Source organism: Malus sylvestris, chromosome 12 (genome assembly GCF_916048215.2).
Source record: "Malus sylvestris chromosome 12, drMalSylv7.2, whole genome shotgun sequence".
NCBI classification, from domain to species: domain Eukaryota; kingdom Viridiplantae; phylum Streptophyta; class Magnoliopsida; order Rosales; family Rosaceae; genus Malus; species Malus sylvestris.
Window position 1 is genome coordinate 8047628 of NC_062271.1, and position 21441 is coordinate 8069068.

Genomic DNA, 21441 nt, shown 5'->3' on the forward strand with positions numbered 1-21441 from the left:
GCCCATATAGATTGTTACAGGAAGTCAGTTAATTTTCATCATCCTGGATTACCAGAGGTTACTTTCGTGGGTGAAAGCAGTGGGGTGAGCATGGTGTTATTTCTGTCATGAAAGCAAAGAAGTTGTTATCGAAAGGTTGTCAAGGATACTTAGCACATGTGGTGTTAAATGATGTTGTTCCTAGCAGTGTGGAGGAAGTTGGAGTAGTCAGGCACTATCCTGATGTATTCCCAAACGATTTGCCTGGATTGCCGCCAGACATAGACGTGGAGTTTTCGATTGATTTGCTTCCAGGTACGGATCCTATATCTTTGACTCCATATAGAATGGCTCCAACTGAATTGAGAGAGTTGAAGATTCAGTTACAGGAATAAACTGATAAAGGTTTCATTCAACTTAGTACTTCACCTTGGGGAGCTCCAGTGTTGTTTGTAAGAAAGAAATATGGAACTTTGAGATTATGTATTGATTACAGGCAATTGAATCGGGTAACGATTAAAAACCATTATCCCTTACCTCGTATCAATGATTTGTTTGATCAGCTTAAAAGTGCGTGTGTGTTTTCTAACATTGATTTGAGATCTGGCTATTATCAGTTGAAGATTAAAGAGGATGATGTACTTAAGACAGCTTTCCTGACCCGTTATGGGCATTATGAATTTTTGGTGATGCCATTTGGATTGACTAATGCACCTGCAGCTTTCATGAGGCTAATGAATGAGGTATTCCAGCAATATCTTGATAGATTTGTCATTGTTTTCATTGATGATATTCTGGTGTACTCTAAGTCTAAAGCAGATCATATTCGACATCTTAACTTGGTATTGAAGAAATTGAGGGAGCATCAGTTGTATGCCAAGTTTAGCAAATGTTAAGTTTGGTTGAATGAAGTGGCATTTTTGGGGCATGTAGTATCAGCACAAGGAATTCAAGTAGATCATCAAAAGATAGCAGTAGTGGAGAATTGGGAACAACCATGAACCGTCACTGAGGAACGGAGTTTTCTGGGTCTAGCAGGTTATTATCGACGGTTTGTTCAAGATTTTTCTATGATTGCATTGCCACTAACGAAGTTAACCAAGAAGGATGTTAAGTTCGAGCGGGACGAGAATTGTGAGCAAAGTTTCCAGCACTTGAAATATTGCCTCACTCATGCTCCGGTATTGGTACTTCCTGATGGTAGCGGTAACTTTGAGATTTATAGTGATGGTTCTTTGAATGGTTTGGGATGTGTTTTGATGCAGCATAATAGAGTGATTGCCTATGCTTCTCAACAGTTGAAGATTCATGAAAGGAATTATCCTACTCACGATCTTGAGTTGGCAACCATTGTTTTTGCTTTGAAAATTTGGAGGCATTATCTCTATGGTGAGAAGTGTAAGATCTTCACAGATCATAAGAGTCTTCAATATCTTTTCACTCAGCATGATCTTAATCTTCGTCAACGAAGGTGGATGGAGTTACTAAGTGATTATGACTGCACTATTGAGTATCATCCGGGTTGTGCAAATGTGGTAGCTGATGCACTGAGTAGGAAACCTCAAGGTCGACTCAATGCTTTGTATGCTTGTCGTGTTCCTCTTCTTGTAGATTTGAGAGCTACTAGAGTAAAGTTGGAGTTAGTAGAACAAAGAGAAGCTTTTCTTGCTAGTTTCCAAGTCAGGCCAGTTTTGGTTGATCGTGTACTTGAAGCTCAGATGGTAGATGAAGAAATTCAAGAAATGATCCAATTAAGAAGTGAAGGGAAAAAGAAAGACCTCAGGATTCGAGAAGCAGATGGCATGCTTATGCAGGAGAACAGAATGTATGTGCCGAATAATGAGGAATTACAGAAGGAAATTTTGGATGAAACACATTGTTCAACTTATGCTATGCATCCAGGAAGGACTAAAATGTACCATACCATTCGACCATTTTATTATTGGCCGGGTATGAAGAGGGAGATTGCAAAATATGTAAGTAGGTGTATTGTTTGTCAGCAAGTTAAAGCTGAAAGAAAGAAGCCTTTTGGTCGGATGCAACCACTTCCTGTTCCTCGGTGGAAATGAGAAAATATAACTATGGATTTCGTGTATAAGCTTCCTCGTACACGAAATGGATTTGATGGTGTTTGGGTGATTGTAGATCGGCTTACTAAGTCAGCACACTTCAGTCTAGTGAGGGAAAAGTATCATCTGAATAAATTGGCTAAGTTGTTCATCACGAAGATTGTGAAGTATCATGGAGTTCCAGTGAATATTATTTCTGATCGAGATCCAAGATTTACTTCTAAATTTTGGGTAGCTTTTCAGGAAGCTCTTGGTACGAAATTGCTTTACAATACTGCTTATCATCCTCAAACCGATGGGCAATCAGAGAGGACTATTCAGACGTTAGAGGATATGCTGAGATCTTCAGTGTTACAGTTTGGTGATTCTTGGCATGATCGCCTAGACTTGATGGAATTTGCCTACAATAATAGTTTTCATTCGAGCATCGGTATGTCACCATTTGAGGCACTTTATGGTAGAGCTTGTCGTACGTCATTGTGTTGGTCAGAGGTTGGCGAAAAAATGCTAGAGGGCCCAGAGATTGTGGATAAGACTACTCAAAATGTTCAGGTGATTAAGTCTAACCTAAAAGCGACTCAGGATCGACAAAAGAGTTTAGCAGATAGACATGCTACTGATCGAGTTTATGATGTGGGTAATTTGGTATTCTTGAAATTGTCACCTTGGAAAAGTGTAGTGCGGTTTGGAAAGAAAGGCAAGCTAAGTCCTAGGTACATAGGACCTTATGAGATCACTGAGATGATTGGTGAAGTTGCTTACAGGTTGGAGTTACCTCCGGAGTTATCTAAGGTACATAATATGTTTCATGTCTCGATGCTTCGACATTATGTTTCAGATCCTTCACATGTGATTCCTCCTCAACCTTTGGAGATTAATCCGAATTTGACGTATGATGAAGAACCAGTGACTATCTTGGATTGGAAAGACAAGGTTCTAAGGAATAAAACTATGAGCTTGGTAAAAGTATTGTAGAGGAACCACTCAGTAGAAGAAGCTACTTGGGAGACAGAAGATCGAATGAGGGAGATGTATCCGAGGTTATTTTATGAGTATTAGTGTGGTGAATAGTTCTATGAATTTCGAGGACGAAATTCTATAAGGATAGTAGATTGTCACAGCCCGTCCCAAGATTCTATTTATCGAGGTTGTGAAATGACGAAAGTACCCTTGACGGTTACTAAGGTATGTGTGTGGCATGTTATTGAATATGCATATTTCCTAAGTTTTGGAAAATTTAAATTGGATAAGGTTGTATTTTTGTGGTTAGGGAGTTAAGGAAATGGATGGTGATTATTTTGGGATGGACCACACACACATACACACGGGTCAAACCCTTCCTCTTTCTCCCCCCGTGCTCTCTCTCTCTCCTCTCCGTTTAAGTCTCACTCTCTCCCTCTCGAAAAAGTACGGACCAAAGCATAAAACCCTCTAATCATCACGGATCGACGCCAAAAGGGTAATGTTCTTCATCCTTTCGACCTCTTGAGTTGAATGGTACCATTTTTAGAACTTAGAACCCTCGATATCACGTTGAAAACTCGAGGTCCGATTTGAGTACTGTTCATGCATTAGTGATGTGTTGATTTTCAGGGAATTCTAAGCTTATAGTAAGCTTAGTGAGGTCCTAAGGAAGCTCGGAGTGCTTAGTTTGAAGGTTTTGGACGTCGGGATCGTTGAGTTCGAAGTTGGCCGGTTTTCTTGAAATTTCTCCGGTGAGATTTCGTAGTTTTTAGAGCCTTAAAGTAGTGTAACGTGATTCTACATGATTAGGGCTTCATTTTGATATAAAATGCGTGAAAAATGGTTGAGAAATGACGGAGAACAAGGAGATTGAAAAATCTCCAGTTTTTCGGTGGCCGGAAAAACCAGTCCGGCGACTGGAGGAAGAAGATGACGCGCGTAGAGCGCGTAGGTCCGTGCCCCTCCCGGCGCGTGGGGGCATGTGCGGCCTCGAAATTTTTTTCTAAAAATACCTCGACGTCCGTGACGTCGAGTAGGTCACTGTGGTATATTCATATACCCAAATTGAGCATCGTATGAGAAGTTATTAGAATTGTCAGTTATGTGCTTTAAATAACGTTGTTTTAGTTGTTTCGCATATAGGTGCTACCTATCCCGAGGACGAGCAGATCCAAGGGCGTCACGAGGGTTATGACCCTTCGACTTATCAGTGAGTGGGCAGTTATTTTATGTTATTACCTATATACTATTGATTTTTCCCAGAAATTGAATTTAAATGAAAGTATGTTTTCAAATGCCATGCATGCATATTATGAATTATATGAATTAGTAATTGATACATATATATATATATATATGAACTAGTACTGTGGACACACATGTGAGTATCAGGTGAGTTTTATGTTATTTATGTGAATCATTGATGATGTGAATTGTGTTGAGAGCTCATAACATGCACCCTGGTGTTAGTGCTTATAGTATTCACCGCACCGCACGCTCACCTTAGATCCAAGTAGGTGCATGTCGTACAGACCATGAGAGGGTTCCGACATGCTAGTCGTACAGATCACTAGAGGTGGTTCCGACTGGTAAGTGACCTTAGATTATATGCACAGATGATTGTTGAGAGAAACACTAGAGCGTATTATTACACCATTCTTGTTGTACAGACTACTTCAGGTAGTTCCAACTTATGTGCAGAGTAGTGCCGTACAGGTCACCGTGGTGACTCCGATTGGTTTGAATTTTGAGCTATGGAATTAACCGTACAGGATCAACTGCAGGGTCTCCGGTTGATTCATTATGTCACCTGTTATATTGATGCATTCATAATCTGTTATTGACATTTATGGCATGGCATATTTTCTGGAATTGATAAAGATTGATGATTTGAGATATATGAGGAATTATTTACTATTAGGTTATTTTCTGGGAAAGTATACAGGTTTTACAGCGAGGAGTTAGAATTGTTTTTGATGAAATGTTTTCGAAAGGCTTTGGTTTTACTGACCCACTCGATTTTGTTTTGCGCCCTTCCAGGTTCTAGTTAGCAGCGTTGGTGGCCCACGAGGATTCCCACGGTGTACTGACAGAATACATAAATGTAGGACTCACCTGCGGATGTTGTATTTTAGTTATGGTCCTACTTGACTGCACCTAGTTCTTATGCTCTGAATTTGTGCGTTTCACACTTAAACTTACTCTAGCACGTTACTTGGTTATTATTGCTAGTATTTGGTTTTTGTTTATTCGTGTTTCTCTTATCTTTTGCTTCCGCGTCACACTTTTGGTTACGTCACACTCACGTGACAGCCAGCACGCCTTGATTCTAGGATCGGGGTGTGTCATAGGTTGATTATAAAAATTAAAAATAAAATCTATAAATGGGGTTTAAAGCAAGAGGAAGAATAAGAAATAACAAAAAATAAAAATAAAAAGAAATAATCAAGAGATAATTAGGAAGAAATTTGATTTTTATAATAACATATAGATAAATTTCTAATATATATTTGTTCAATGATCCACCTATATTATTATATAAAATATAGATAAATTTCTTTTGAATCAAATAACATTTCTTTAATTTTATAAGTAAATTATTTTGCATGTATTATTACTGGACAAGTTTTATAGTGCCCTTTCAGATTTTCATTTGGGTAAGAAAATGACAAGATCAAATTAAAACTGTCAAATTTTATGCAAATTTGAAAAACAATTACAAAATATTATCGGTTTTAAATTTTTTTTTTTGTCTTTGTTTGTTTGTTTTATATGTTGTGTTTGTGCTGGGACGTCATTTTGCAAGTTCTCTTTCCATTGGGACCGCTGCATTTTTAAAGTGTTGAGGGTGAGATTTAGACACTCAAAACACTCCATTCTTTTTTTCCAAATATGTGCGTTTGGTTCTCTTCGGTTTTAAATGTTTAAAATTAAATGGTTATTTGGATAAAATGGTTTATTAGTTTATCTTATGTGTTGTGATCAGGAATTCAGTTGGATTGGGTAAAATGCTTTATCAATTTACGTTATAGGGAATTTTGTGTATTATGGTCTGAGTTTTATTGCTTATCGTTTGTTCTTTTTTCTTTGTTTGCCGGTTTCTTTTGCAGGGGATCACTACAGTTTGGGAGTCAAAATGACCACACTACCCTGTCAAGGGTTCAGATCTTGCCGTCAGGTGATATGAGAGAGGGGGTTGGATGGTAATTTTGTCCGTAGGGTTTCGGACGGATTGGGATGGGTTAGGGACTTTGTTCATTTAGTTTGTTTCTGAGAGAGAGAGAGAGAGAGAGAGAGAGAGAGAGGGGAAAGGAGGGATGAGGATGTCAGTGTCAACCTTTGATTCAGTGAGTGAGAGTGTGACAGTGAAAGAGAGGGGGATCATCGGGATTTCAGGGAGAGAAACACAGAGAGAAGGGTGATGGTGAACAGGCGCGAGTATGGACCCCTTAGTCCGTGATTCACTCTTCATCATCCATACTCTATTGCATGCTCAGATAAGTGTCTTTTTCAATTACATTGTGTACTAAAATCTCTGTTTTTTTATTGTTTCTTGCATTTATATCTGCGTGAATGTGGTAATTGAAAGCCCAAAAAAAAATTTCCAAATCTTTTTGTACTATTTTGTTAGGTTAGGCAGCATGGTTTTTGGTTTTTTTTTTTTTTTTTAAATTGATTGGGGGATTTTCTAGGCGTCTATTTATTTGTTTGCCCTTTGGTTTGTTTTTCATTCTGGGTTCCCCTCTTTCATTTGAGAGTACAAAAATTCCAAAGGTAAACATCCAATCCCTTGCTTCGCTTTTCTGTCCATAACCAAGAATCGGTGAAATAAGTGTGTGGTTCTTGGATCTGTGGTCTGAAACAAAAAAACATGTATATTCTCTGTGCCAGCTAATGTATCTGTGATTTCTTTGCAGGACGCTACTGCAACACTCAAGTCTGTTTGGAAAAAACTTAAGGATCTTGGACCCAAGGTAAAATGTAATAATCTCTGGCTCCTTTTTCTAATGTACGCTTGCATGCACTAGATCTGTGAATTTTAATTATGCATGTGCACTCTATATGCCAAAAGTTTCTAGATCCGGAGTGGTCATGATGCTAAGTTAGGAAGGTTAATTTTGTCCTATGGGTTTGGGACGGATTGGGATGGGTCTATGTGGCTATCATTCGATGAGGGTTTGATGAATGACAGCCATGCCGCCTTTGCACAGAGAGAGAGGGAGGGAGTAGTAGATCGTGTTTTATTGTCTTCACTGCACCATTAGTTTGATTGCCTATCCCTGTGTATTTGATTTCGTCTGGAAGATGACTTCTAATTCCTATAATAATCAGATACTCAATCTTCAATCCTGCTTAGTAGCAGCGATCACCACCTGCTTCATGAAGGGTACACGTGAAACAGTTGTTAATATTTGGGAACCAACAGAGCTCCTTATTTTGGTGGTTTGTTTTTGTTTTTGGCAGGGGAACGATTTGGAGCAAGTGACTCAAAAAGTTAAACTTTGATATCGAAATTAATGGAAACCCATTGGTATGATTTCTTCATCTGAAATTTTTGATTGCCCAATTGGTTGTTTCATCAATTAATTGTTTGCAAACATTTATGTGTAATTTTTTACTTCTTCCAATTAAATGATAAGATCAGATTAAGCTATAAGAACTTTGGGTTTTGTAAATTTTGTGTAATTAAATTATTCATATTATCAATTAATTTTGAGCCAACATTTCTGGGTAGTTGTTAATTTCCCTCAATATTTGATAATAATTAAATTAAAGCTGGGAACTTTGTATTTTGTTCATTACTTGCTGTAGATTTTACTTGACAGAGAAAATGTAGTTTCCTTAATATTATTCATGTTTTGTTTTCTTTCATATAGCGTTGTAATGGGTCTCTATTCTTAAGACCAATTGTGAGGTTTGTTCTTATATGGTACATGAGTGTTTTTATAATTCTTTTGCACAGTTGTTAATATTTGTAGTTGTGATTGGTGTTGTCCTACATGTTTGGCCTGAAGAAAATGAGACACTACTTTTGATAAACCATATTGAGAGTGAAGGAATCTCCTTTTAACCTGGTCATGTTGGAGTACATTTCTACTAACTTGGTACAATATGGAAATTCATGGACTCTTGTACTTGCCCCTTTTTATATGTATTTGTTAATTACATGACAAAGTTTTTGACCCGTCGCATCGCATGGGCATGAATTCTAGTAATACCTAAGCCAGCCGATTTTCCGAAGGTCATCAGCATCCAATTCACCGAAGTCACTAATTGTTTGCCGCTCCTGTTCCTCACGCTACCCAAGCCAGCCGATTCGCCGAAGGCCATCAGCATCAACTTTAGAATTTTTGTAAGTTTTCTAATTTAGTGTTAGTTCTTACTTATTTTTAGTGTTAGTTGATACAGATTTATTGTTACGGCTGTCTTCGTGTTTGATTAGATGGGTTGCTTTAATTTTCTTCTGGGTGTTCTGTTTTACCTTTGTATTGGTGGTTTCTGATGATTCTGTTATATATGGCATGTATGAAGTATGATGGAGTTGATTGTAGTAACAAAGTGCCCACCATGTGCTTGAAGGAATGCCATAGTGGGTATTGGATAAAGGGCGTGTCTTGAATCTTGATTGAAATCCGGAATCAGTGTGAAGAAGTTTATTTCTTCATCTGGGCTTTTTGCTTCGAGTTCCTTCTGTTGATTAGTTCCCATTTGGAGGATTTTTTAATTCAAGTAAATAGTAGGAAAATGGGTTTCCCTTTTGAAGCTGAAAGAAGCTAGTAAATAGGCTCTTATTATTACTTTGGGAGATTGGTTGAATTGCTTCAGTATTGAAATTGGTTCACCTTTGCTATGATATGAAAGAGTTGGTCTCAATTTATTGCTTTCATGTATTTAGTGGAATTTAGAGGCGTCGTTTAGTTGTTCTGAACTCATTGCATGCTTAAATAAACGAGTTTTTCCTTTATGGTGAATTCCTTTATTTACATGAGCTAGTGCCTAGCGATTAGGCTAATGTGTGATCAATGAATTTTTGGATGTGTTTTTTTATAAAGTAAGACGCCATATCCCTCTTTTCCATTCTCTCTGTTTAGGTAAGATATGGTGTATCCATCCTTAATGGATATATGTTTAACATCAAGGCTGCTCTAAGACCAAGCCGAAGCTGATGTTCTTTGTTTTTTTTTCTTGGTTAGCATACTTCTATTAGGTCTTCAAGAACTTAGAGAAATGGGTGGACTGCCGGCTGAAAATACTTCCTCTGAGACCAAGCCCAAGCCAGCCGATTCGCTGAACGCCATCAGCATCAACTTTAGAATTTCTGTAAGTTTTCTAATTTAGTGTTAGTTCTTACTTATTTTTAGTGATAGTTGATACAAATTTTTTGTTGAAGATTGTGTTATAGAATGGAGGATCAATGATTAAATGATAGCTTAGTTGTTTACATTGAGAAAGAAATTTTTTCTTGTATTGACAATGAAACTATCATAACATGTTTTCAAAGTATGAAATCCCGTCGTGGACAAATTTAGTATTTCTAGCTTGTTTAGCACAAAGATTACAAATGAAAAGTTGTAGTCTGCGATTTATTTGTTTAATGATATTTTCGTTCATTTTTTTTTTTTGGAGCTTTTATATTGGAACCACCCTATGTTAAAATCCTGGATCTGCCACTGCTTCATATGTTATTTTTTTTCGGACTTTTGGTTAAAATAAAGTTGCACATATTTTTTCCAACGGCAAACCAGATTTTGTGGGAACCTCAATGGATATTAACTCGACTGTGGTTGGTTTTTGACAATCTGCTACGAGTGATTAAACCTTTATGCTTTCAGAGTTGATGTCCTGGACCAACAATACGTTATACTATCAATGACACTTATTAAAACTACTTCTAATGCATTTGACATTCCTGCGGCAACGCTCGGGCTAAAACTGCTAGTTGCTACTATGAAAATACGGGCTTGTGTGCTGTATATTCTTAGGTTGGCAATTTATCTAGAAACAAAAAGTGATGTGCTGCTACCTTATGAACCAAAACCATTAATTTTCTTGTTCTAGTATTTGCTTAGAAGTCACACTAAATCCCTCTCCATAATGCAGGATGGACGAATACGTTATGAGGAGTTTGCCGCAAATGATGAAGGCCGGGACAGATTGGAGGAAAGCATCAAGGCAACATTCATCAGATCGGTTCAAGAGTCTCGGTTTGAAATTAATTAGGGATGGATCATTGGAAGGTAAAACGGATAGTACATAACGTTGGAGGATCGACACAAGGTACTTGTGGGGGAGATGCATATCAAGGAAAGAACTCGTATTTTATTTTATTTATTTATTTATTTTGTTGTAACTCCGCATGTGTAAGTTTATCTTACATTGCCGGTCCCAAGCCCTGATAAAGGAGGAGGGGGAGGGCGTCAGGTAGTCGACAGCCGACACTCCACAGTTACGTCGAATCCTTATGACAATGAATCCATAACGAAATCGCGCTAAAGCTAGGACGTCACCCGTAAGTGGCGCACTGTGTGGCCCGAGCACAGTGATAAGTGAGCAAGGGTCGCTGTATCTCCATCGGCACCCGGATGCAGTGTTAAATGAGCAAGGGGGCCATAGAAACTTCTTTTCGAACGATTCCACTCAAAGTTGTTTGGGAGCATATGCTCCTATCAACTTTACACAGGACACACAAAAGAAGTACTTTGATCCTATTAGACGGGGGATGGTGAAGAAGCTAGGATAGAAGGGTAGAGTTCAAGAGAGTATAATGCGTTTAGGAATGTGGAATATAGGAACCTTAACGGGAAAATCTATGGAAGTAGTGGAAGTTATGGTGAGGAGAAGGATAAATATTATGTGCCTACAAGAAACTAAGTGGGTTGGTCTTAAGGCAAAGGATCTAGAAAACTCAGGGTTTAAGCTTTGGTATTCGGGCACAAATAGAACGAGAAACGGTGTTGGCATCATTGTGGACAAAACCTTGACACAAGATGTTGTAGATGTCAAGAGGGTAGGAGATAGAATCATGGTAATCAAGATTGTAATAGGACAAGAACTCATCAATGTGATTAGTGCGTACGCACCTCAAGTAGGGTTGGATACGAGTTCAAAGGAGAAATTTTGGGAAGACCTTGGAGACTTGGTGCAAGGAATTGCTCAGATAGATAAGTTATTTTCTGGGAGGAGATTTAAATGGACACGTGGGTAGGGAGACAGGCAACTATGGAGGTTTTCATGGTGGCCATGGTTTTGGGGAGAGAAATGAGGATGGGGAAGCTATCTTGGATTTTGCAATGACATATGATCTCTTCTTAGCCAACACCTTCTTTAAGAAGAGAGAAGAACATGTGATCACCTACAAGAGTGGGTCGTCAAAAACACAAATAGATTTTCTTCTAATGAGGAAAGGGGATCGTATAACTTGTAAGGATTGCAAAGTTATACCGGGGGAGAGCTTGGCTAATCAACATCGCTTGTTGGTGATGGATGTACATATCAAAAGAGTGAGAAAAAGAACAAGACTTGGAAGTGCCCAAAGACTAGATGGTGGAATCTAAAAGGAGAAAAACAAGTCATTTTCAAAGAGCAAGTAATCACCCAGTGTGTGTGGGATAGAGAGGGGGAAGCTAGCCAAATGTGGGATTCCATGGCTAGCTGTATCCGAAAATTAGCAAAAGAGGTATTAGGAGAGTCCAAGGGCTTTGCTCCACACCAAAAGGAATCTTGGTGGTGGAATGAGGAGGTACAAACAAAGGTGAAGGCTAAGAAGGAATGTTGTAAAGCCTTATACAAGGATAGGACCGATGAAAATGGTGAAAGGTATAGAAGAGCGAAGCAAGAGGCGAATAAAGCTGTGAAAGAAGCTAAGTTAGCGGTTTATGACGATATGTATAAGCGACTAGATACCAAAGAAGGAGAGTTGGATATCTATAAACTAGCTAGAGCAAGGGAAAAGAAGACAAGGGACCTAAACCAAGTGAGGTGCAACAAGGATGAGGATGGAAAGGTTCTTGCTACAGAGAACGCGGTCAAAGACAGATGGAGAGGTTATTTTCATAATCTTTTCAATGAAGGACATGAAAGGAGTACTCCTTTAGGGGAGTTGAGTAACTCAGAAGAGTGTAGAAACTACTCATTTTATCGTCGAATCAGGAAGGAAGAAGTGGTTGTAGCTTTGAAGAAGATGAAGCATAGAAAAACACTGAGCCCAGACGATATACCGATTGAAGTGTGGAAAGCCTTGGGAGAGACAGGTATAGCATGGCTCACTGACCTTTTCAATAGGATTTTGAAAACGAAGAAGATGCCAAACGAGTGGCGAAAGAGCACCTTGGTGCCTATTTACAAGAATAAGGGCGACGTACAAAATTGCATGAACTATAGGGGTATTAAGCTAATGAGTCATACAATGAAGCTCTGGGAGAGAGTCATTGAGCATAGATTGAGGCAAGAGATACGGGTTTCGGACAACCAATTCGGGTTCATGCCAGGGCGCTCAACCATAGAGGCAATCTATCTCTTACGAAGATTGATGGAAAGATATAGAGATGGGAAAAAGGATTTACACATGGTCTTTATAGATTTGGAAAAAACGTATGATAGGGTCCCAAGAGACATTCTTTGGAGGATTTTAGAGAAGAAAGGAGTACGAGTAGCATATATCCAAGCTATAAAGGATATGTATGAAGGAGCAAAGACTGCCGTAAGAACTCATGAAGGACAAACCGAAAGCGTCCCCATAACTGTAGGATTACATCAAGGCTCATCCTTAAGTCCTTACCTTTTTACGTTGGTAATGGATGAGTTAACAGGACATATTCAAGATGATATTCCTTGGTGTATGCTTTTCGCAGACGATATAGTGTTGATAGATGAAACACAGGAAGAGGTAAATGCGAAGCTTAACCTTTGGAGAGAAGTGTTGGAAGCTAAAGGTCTTCGCCTAAGCCGATCAAAGACAGAATATATGGAGTGCAAGTTCAGTGCAAATGGAGGCCAAAATGAGTTAGGGGTGAGGATCGGAGATCAAGAAATACCAAAGAGCGACCGTTTTCGCTACCTAGGATCTATCTTGCAAAAGAACGGAGAATTAGATAGAGATCTCAACCATAGAATACAAGCTGGATGGATGAAGTGGAATAGTGCATCCGGCATGTTGTGTGATCGTCGTATGCCACTGAAGCTTAAGGGAAAATTTTATAGGACGGCAATAAGGCCGGCGATGCTGTATGGCACAAAATGTTGGGCGGTGAAGCATCAACACGTACACAAAATGGGTGTAGCGGAGATGAGGATGCTTCGTTGGATGTGTGGGCACACGAGAAATGATAAGATTAAGAATGAGGATATCCGAGGTAAAGTAGGAGTAGCCGAAATTGAAGGAAAACTGAGAGAAAATCGGTTACGGTGGTTTGGACATGTGCAAAAAAGGCCTACTGACGCTCCGGTTAAAAGATGCGACTACGGGACAGAGGTTCAGGGCCGAAGGGGTAGAGGAAGACCTAGGAAAACTTTGGAAGAGACTCTAAGAAAAGACTTAGAGTACTTGGATCTAACAGAGAACATGACACAGGATCGAGCACAATGGCGTTCTAAGATTCATATAGCCGACCCGACTCAGTGACTTGGATTTTTCAAGTCTCCAATCGAGAAATTTTCCCCACTCGGGAAATTAAGGGAACACTACCTCAACCTACATGCTCCACTCACAAAGCTTCAACATACAAGCTTCAACAAAAGAAAAATTCAAAGAACTTAGTGAAGAAGGCTTTGGTGTATTTAACACAATACGTTGAAATGAAACAAAGCTTATTTATTGATATCTCTAAGAAGTCACAAATATGTACATATACACGAGTCAAAATAAACAAACAAGAGGGAGCCTTCACAAAGGTTGCTTAGGAGAAGTCTCAGCAGTCGGCAGAGCCCCAGAAAGAGAAGGCACCGGAAGGGGATCATTCGGAGCCTCAGTACTGGACAGCACCTTAGAAGGAGGAGGCATCGGAGGTTGATCATTTGGAGCTTCATTACGCGGTACAGCCCCAGAAGACGAAGGCAATAAATGCCTTTGGAACAAACCCACAAACCTCTGATGATCATGTAAAATCTGACCATCAGATTCCTTCATCTGGTCAAGCTTCATCTTCATGTTTGTAGCATAGTCATGTGCGAGCCGGTGCAACTGTTTATTCTCATGCTTGAGCCCTCTAATCTCCTGTTTGAGACTCGTCACTTCAGCCGCCAATGATTCAACTTGGCGGGTTCGAGCAAATAGGCGTTGGGCCATATTAGACACAGAACCTGCATACTGAACACTGAGAGCCAGAGAATCCTTAACAGCCAACTCATCAGACCGTTTGGAAAGTAGTCTGTTATCTTTGGGAGTGAGAAGGTTCCTGGCCACCACCGCAGCGGTCATATCATTCTTCATCACGGAATCCCCAACGGTAAGATGACCAGTAGGGGATAAGAAGGATGGGCGCCATATGTTGTCTGGAGAAGGCGTGGCTGCCTCTTCAACAAAGTTTAAGTCAAAACGACGGTCGAAGGGGCCAGACATTTTCAAAGGTGTTGAAGAGAAAAAAGGTCGGACAAATCAAGATCTTAGAAATGCAAGAAGGGAGCTTCTACTGGTGGAGATTCAAGTGTGCTTTGGAACTTAATACCAGCCTCTATAAAAATCTGCACTCGATGGAGCTTCAGAAATCGAAGAGGCGCCTGTTCAGAAATCGAAAAGGCATTTGCTTTCTCAAAAGCTGGGCTGCTCAGAGACCACGAGGGCCGATCTCAGGAATCGAAGAGGCGTTTGCTTTCTCAAAAGCTGGGCTGCTTAAAGACAACGAAGGTCGATCGTAGAAATCGAAGAGGCGCTTGCTTTCTCAAAAGCTGGGCTGCTCAGAGACCACGAAGGTCGATCTTAGAAATCGAAGAGGCACCTGCTTTTTCAGCCTTGTCAGCACCTGTCACATGCACATTCAACTTTGCGGAAATTACGGACATTCTGTCGAAGATTTCTAGTGAAGTAGAAAGCACGTGAATGTTACTGTTCAATCATTCATTTTCCACACGCAACATCAGCTCACGGGTACCACAGATAACTTTGCCAAAAATCTCTGACAAAGTTTAGACACGTGAAGCTTGCAACTCCCATTACATCGCTATGACCAAGAAGGGTAAAATAATAGCAAAGAAACAGCACTAACAAAGTTTAGACACATAAATTTTGAAGGTCTAGCTACCATATTATTACCCACAAGGGTAAAGGAACATGACCACTGCTGGATAATTGGAAAGTCCCTATGGGTCAACCTCTGTGCTCCGTGGCAAGGTAGACTAGCAAACAGGCCTAACCTTTACTCACATTCGAGAAAACACTCCCAACAAGATTGCTTGCTTCAAGATCGAAAAGGCACCGTCCTCTGAATCTCGAGAGCCAGACTCCCAACATGATTACTTTCTCAAAAAGCGACGAGACACCGCTTTCCGAATCTCAAGAGCCAGACTCCTAGCAGGATTGCTTTCTCAAAAATCGAAGAGGCACCGTTCTCCGAATCTCGAGAGACAGATCCCCGACAGGATTGCTTGTTCGAAAACCGAAGAGGCACCGCTTTCTCAACTTCGAGAGCCCCTTAGATAAAGCTTGTCTGTAATCCTCACACCGCTTTCTCAACTTCGAGAGCAAGATCTCCTTGGATAAAGCTTGTCTGTAATCTTCACACGTAACATCAGCTTTCCAGATACCACAGACCATTTTTTCAAAGTGCTCTGACAGAGTTAAAACACGTGAAGCTGGCAGCTCCCACTACCGTGCTATGACCAAGCAGGGTAAAAGAATAGTATTACTCATTCTTGTTAGGGAGATTCCTATATATGTCGACCTCCATCCTCAATGGACAGGCAGACCTGCAAAAATGCTCAACCCTTCCTCATATCTGAGAGGGCACTCCCAACGAAACCTCTCGAAATACTCAGCTTTCTTTCCCCCCAAGAATACCTCTGCAAACAAGCTACACTAGAGCAAGAATATCTCATATCATCAGGGTTAAAAGCAAGAGTATCCCATATCATGCTTTTTCCCTGTCTTTTCCTTTGGCCTTGTTCTTACCTGCAAGACAAGGAGAAAGAGAGCAATCAGTCAGCACTTGGAATCAAGCTTCTAGTCCGGAACTGACTGCCTGGAACCCCATTGCTCTCGAGTACTCATCTTCAACATCTTATGCTTCCCGAGAAGATACCACATCTGCCTGAGGCACAAATAGGGCAAGTGAGAATGATACAAGGAAGCATGTGGAGACAAGCGTAACAGAACACATGCCGATACATCCACTACTTTGTCAACAGCAAAAGTATCCCATATCAGCAGGGTCGAACGTACTCTAGATTTGATGGACTTGTTTTGACCCTTAAATTCTTCAGTCGACCTTATACTCTAGTGGAAACAAGAAAACCCTCCAGCCTAGTTCAAGAATAAGCCTGTGGAAAGTTACTTCTTCAAAAGCAAAAGTATCTCATATCACATTTTCTCCTTTTCTTCTCTTTATCCTTCATGCTACCTGCAAGATAAGGAGAAGGATAACAATCAACCGGAACTCGAAATCAAACTTCTGATCTGGGACTTATTGCTTGGAGCTCTGATTGCTTACCTTGTCTGTCACCTCTTTCAGCAGATCCCCTAGCTCGGTGACTTGGGGGACTCCTACTACATGGTTTGTATCGCGCTTGACCAAGCCTGAAACTACAAGTAGACGTCAAGTGAAATTGATACATTACCTTGTGCATCTCCACCAGTTAAAGATACCACCCCTGGAGAAAGGAAGAGTACTTCCAAAGAAGATGCCACATCTACCTATGAGACAGATAAGGCAAGTGAAGACGATACCACACTTCGGTACTTAAAAGTTTCGTGATTACGAGATCATTCTTCCACAATATTTCCTAATGTCATTTGTACTAAATCATTCACTTGTACTCACTAAAGGAGAGTTTGAACCTATATACTGTGTAAACCCTTCACAATTAATGAGAACTCCTTTACTCCGTGGACGTAGCCAATCTGGGTGAACCACGTACATCTTGTGTTTTTTACATACTTATCCACACTAATGATCGGAGCAATCTAGCGAAGATCACAAACTTAATATTTAAGATGATATTCTTTGGTGTATGCTTTTCGCAAACGATATAGTGTTGATAGATGAAACGCAGGAAGGGGTAAACGCGAAGCTTAACCTTTGGAGAGAAGTGTTGAAATCTAAAGGTCTTCGCCTAAGCCGATCAAAGACAGAATATATGGAGTGCAAGTTCAGTGCAAACGGAGGCCAAAATGAGTTAGGGGTGAGGATCGGAGATCAGGAAATACCAAAGAGCGACCGTTTTCGCTACCTAGGATCTATCTTGCAAAAGAACGGATAATTAGATGGAGATCTCACCCATAGAATACAAGCTGGATGGATGAAGTGGAAGAGTGCATCCGGCGTGTTGTGTGACCGTTGTAGGCCACTGAAGCTCAAGGGAAAATTTTATAGGACGGCAATAAGGCCGGCAATGCTGTATGGCATAGAATGTTGGGCGGTGAAGCATCAACACGTAGGTGTAGTGGAGATGAGGATGCTTCGTTGGATGTGTGGGCACACGAGAAATGATAAGATTAGGAATGAGGATATTCGAGGTAAAGTAGGAGTAGCCGAAATTGAAGGAAAGAGGAGAGAAAATCGGTTACGGTGGTTTGGACATGTGCAAAGAAGGCCTACTGACGCTCCGATTCGAAGATGTGACCACGGGACAGAGGTTCAGGGCCGAAGGGGTAGAGGAAGACCTAGGAAAACTTTGGAAGAGACCCTAAGAAAAGACTTAGAGTACTTGGATCTAACGGAGGACATGACACAAAACCGAGCGCAATGGCGTTGTAGGATTCATATAGCCGACCCCACTTAGTGGGAAAAGGCTTTGTTGTTGTTGTTGTTGTTGTAATTATTTATTTTGTTGTGTTATGTAATTCTTTTTCATTTTTCGTCATATTAGACCGTTTTGTGACTATTAGGATACGAGCCAAGGGTGTTCATGTCTTGGTGAACGGGGATGCATGTAACGTAATTGTAACCAAAATTTGACATGAAAATACTACAATTCTTATCCATTGTGTGCAGTCTTTCTCTTTAGATCAATGTGAGCGATCTGAGAAATTTTTTCAATTGTTTTTTTCTAATCACAAGGCCTACCCAGCTACCTCAAGCATCACAACATTTAAACCAATAAACCACCCACGCAACCTTTTGTATTGCATATACTCAGAGGCATGTAATAGAAAATTTATTAAAATTACAATCATATAATTTGGTAAATGAAGATATGGTTGGTGGTGAGCGGTTCTCAATGGTAGAAATCTCATGTTTTTGGGTAATTTTTTTGTTCTACTTTGATTCATCATGAACTTGTTAACAAAGTAGGAATGGAGGTGGAGCCATCAGGAAAGCCGATTAGGACGAAAGAACACAAGTTGCAGAATATATCTTTAGCAATTTTCAGTCAACAACAGTGTTTTAAGTACTTTTATGTTAAAATTTGGTTACAATTATTAAAAAAAAAAAATTAATTAATTAATTAAGTGCCTAAAATTCTATTCATAGTCTAAATTTTGGCTAGTTTTCCAAATTTCTCAAAAAAAACTTAATGAAGATCGATACGTTAAAAGGAAAATGCATAGATAGATCACTTTCTTAACAACCATATGGTTAAATGTAGAGAACAGTGAAACCCTTAAAACAACCTAACCTAACGCATTTGAAGTACTTAATTTAAAACAAAGTTACCTAATTTAAAACACATACTGTAAACTTAGTTCTTGTTCGATCCTTGACAACCTAAACCCTAAACTGATAACTTGTGCTTCTTCGATCATCATTCTCTCCTTCTCTCTTTGGAGTACTACTCAGTGCTTCTTCATCACTTTCTCGTCCTCTCTGCGTAGGTTATTTTTTAGCTTCAGGGTTATCTTCCGCAGTGTGTCCCTGAAATGAGGATTGGTATCATTCTCGATCATGAAATCCGGGACCCATACCCCCTTTTTAATAAATTCCTTTATAGCATTGTAATCCTTTATATCCTCCATGACCACGACTCTTTCCGCCATCAGCTCTTCGACAGCAAGTCTGTAGGCGTTTTTTTGGGACTTTCCAAGATTTTTGTATTTCGCGGCCTGCATCAAAGTCCGTACAGCCTTGAGAGAGCGGGGTCTCTCCGAAGGGTGGAACCTAAAATGGTTGTCCGCAACAATTTCACCCTTATTTAGGGTGGTGTTGTTGGGCGCAGGTAGGGATGGGCATTTGAGGGTTGATGATAAGGAAGCTATACTGGAAGAGAAGGCCAAATGTTGATGAGAAACATTTGGTAATCTTGCAGAGACCAGGGTGATGGTGTTGTTGTTGGAGGCAGGGGTAGAAAGGTAGGATGGAAAGGAGAATGCAGCCATATTTTGATTTTTATCTGTGTGAAGGTGGTGGTGGTGGTGGCGGCGGCATTCATTTTATAGGCAAACACACATTTGGGGGAGTTGAGATTAGGGTTCATCATCAATGAACAAGTACGAAAAAAAGCAACTTCAAGTTTAATGGAGGAGTAAGGGCTTGGAGGTGTAATGGAGGAGTAAAGGTGAACGGCGTTGGAAGGAGGAGGAGGAAAGCGACACCTTCGAGTTAAGTTTCTGAGGTTCTGTCCGACAGAAATAAAGAAGGGGAAAAGATCCTCCTGGATTTGTTTAATTTTTTATTTATAAATTTATGTATCCATTTTTTTTTTTTTTAATAGAAACAATTTTATTAGAACTCTTCTCCCGCTTCTAGTCAATCAAAAAGTAATTTTAACATTATGCAACGGAAGAATGATAAAAAAGACTAACCTTACAAATTTCATTCTAAAAGGCGAGTGGTAATTTACCACAATAATGAAAAAGAGTTGAGTCATTACATGACGGTGTGGGTTCAAATCAATCGGTAGGTAATCTAACATCTAATCTAACAAATTTATCGTTTGACAAAAAAAAAATCATCATCATATAAGCCATATTTTAATCTAACATCTAATTTAACAAATCTATCGTTTAACAAATCTATCGTTTAAGGCTTTGCCACGTTTGATGATTTTATCGTGTTGATTTTCTTGAAGTACGAATAATTCACTTGAAAATCAAATTCAGTTGTCGAGTAATGTATCATGTAAATTATTGTAATATGGAAGAAACGAGATGAAAGTAATAATAAAGAGTAGGATAATAATTAAGATCATTTTTCTTAAGGGCAATGTTTTAGTTTCTTGTACTATATAAGGAGAATGCATTAGATACGGGCGTTCCATGGGATATTTGAGCTATACATATATGAACGTAACATATCAATTGGTGTGCCTTATGCATGAACGTAACATATCCTCTCTCTCTCTACGAGTAGTACTATCGTGGTGTAAGTTTTTTTTTTTTTTTTAAATATTTTGGGAAAGAATCGTAATGTAAATTAATATATAGAGGAAAGGGTTTTTGACCAAAAAAAGGGAGAGAGGGTTTGTGTGGCAGAATAAAGTATAGGTGTGCAATAATAAAATTACTGTTATAACCTCCATTGTTATACATGATATTTATTTACTGAAATTTAAAAGGACATGATTGCCATTTCACACTGTTTTATTGGACTATTGACCTCACATTTCAACGAGCTTTCATCTGCCTAGCCAAGTACGTACTATAGAAGTTGTAAGATATATTAGTGTCTTCCAATCCCAGCAAAACGGGGGCTCACTTAACTGGGACTTTGGATATATCCCCTCAAACATCCTAGGAAAAAAAAACATTTACACTGGTCATGGGACCACAAACACTCTCAAAACGTCCCAACAATGTAGTATATTAAACTAAAAGGTAATGCTAGGCAGATTAAATTTTTAAACAAAATTTTATAAACTAAATAATGTGGCTATTGATGATTCGATTATTACTCAAGTTAGACATGGCAAACGGGTCGTGTTTGCTGTGTTCGTGTCGTTTTCATGTAATCTCTGTTACTTACCGGGTCGTGCCATGCCATATCCATTATCTTAACGGGTTCTTAACGGGTTGTGTCATTTTACCCATTAAAATTAACAAGTAAAATGACTTGACCTGTTAAGACCCGATGAGAATAGAGAAAATTAAAATTAAAATTAACGGTTGTGTGATACTTTGTTCTTCATTACGATAACTATTGTCGTTAATGGTTATTTCTCATTCTTTATTTTCATCTCTTGAGATTCAAGTATGATCGAATTGAAATGTACCATCGCTATTTAAAAATAAACATTGAAATGTACCAGCACAATCTATTCTCATATTGAAACGGACCTATACTAAACTAAAACGTATTCATACCGAATTAAAATGTATGCTTACTAAATTGAAATGTACCATGCC

General features: G+C 39.4%; 1 protein-coding gene and 1 pseudogene across 5 annotated transcripts; both read left to right on the forward strand.

Moving 5' to 3' along the window:
- The first annotated feature begins 5913 nt into the window (after positions 1-5913).
- Positions 5914-10496, forward strand: LOC126592923 (uncharacterized). 5 transcript variants are annotated; one of them, XR_007612828.1, is made up of 6 exons: positions 5914-6992; positions 7476-7542; positions 8225-8364; positions 9206-9332; positions 9845-9994; positions 10113-10209. XR_007612828.1 is itself a non-coding variant. In XM_050258731.1 (6 exons), exons 3-6 carry the CDS (start codon positions 7529-7531, stop codon positions 10230-10232), a joined length of 372 nt encoding a protein of 123 aa, XP_050114688.1. In that variant the 5' UTR covers positions 6122-6785; positions 6929-6992; positions 7476-7528; the 3' UTR covers positions 10233-10496. The 5 variants fall into 5 exon arrangements, 3 of the variants coding, with proteins under 3 accessions (XP_050114688.1, XP_050114687.1, XP_050114686.1); XM_050258731.1 differs by lacking the exon at positions 9845-9994 and having other exon boundaries at positions 6122-6785; positions 6929-6992; positions 8254-8364; positions 10113-10496; XM_050258730.1 differs by lacking the exon at positions 9845-9994 and having other exon boundaries at positions 6122-6785; positions 6929-6985; positions 8254-8364; positions 10113-10496.
- On the forward strand, positions 10235-11570 carry LOC126592117 (uncharacterized; annotated as a pseudogene).
- Positions 11571-21441: the final 9871 nt, after the last annotated feature.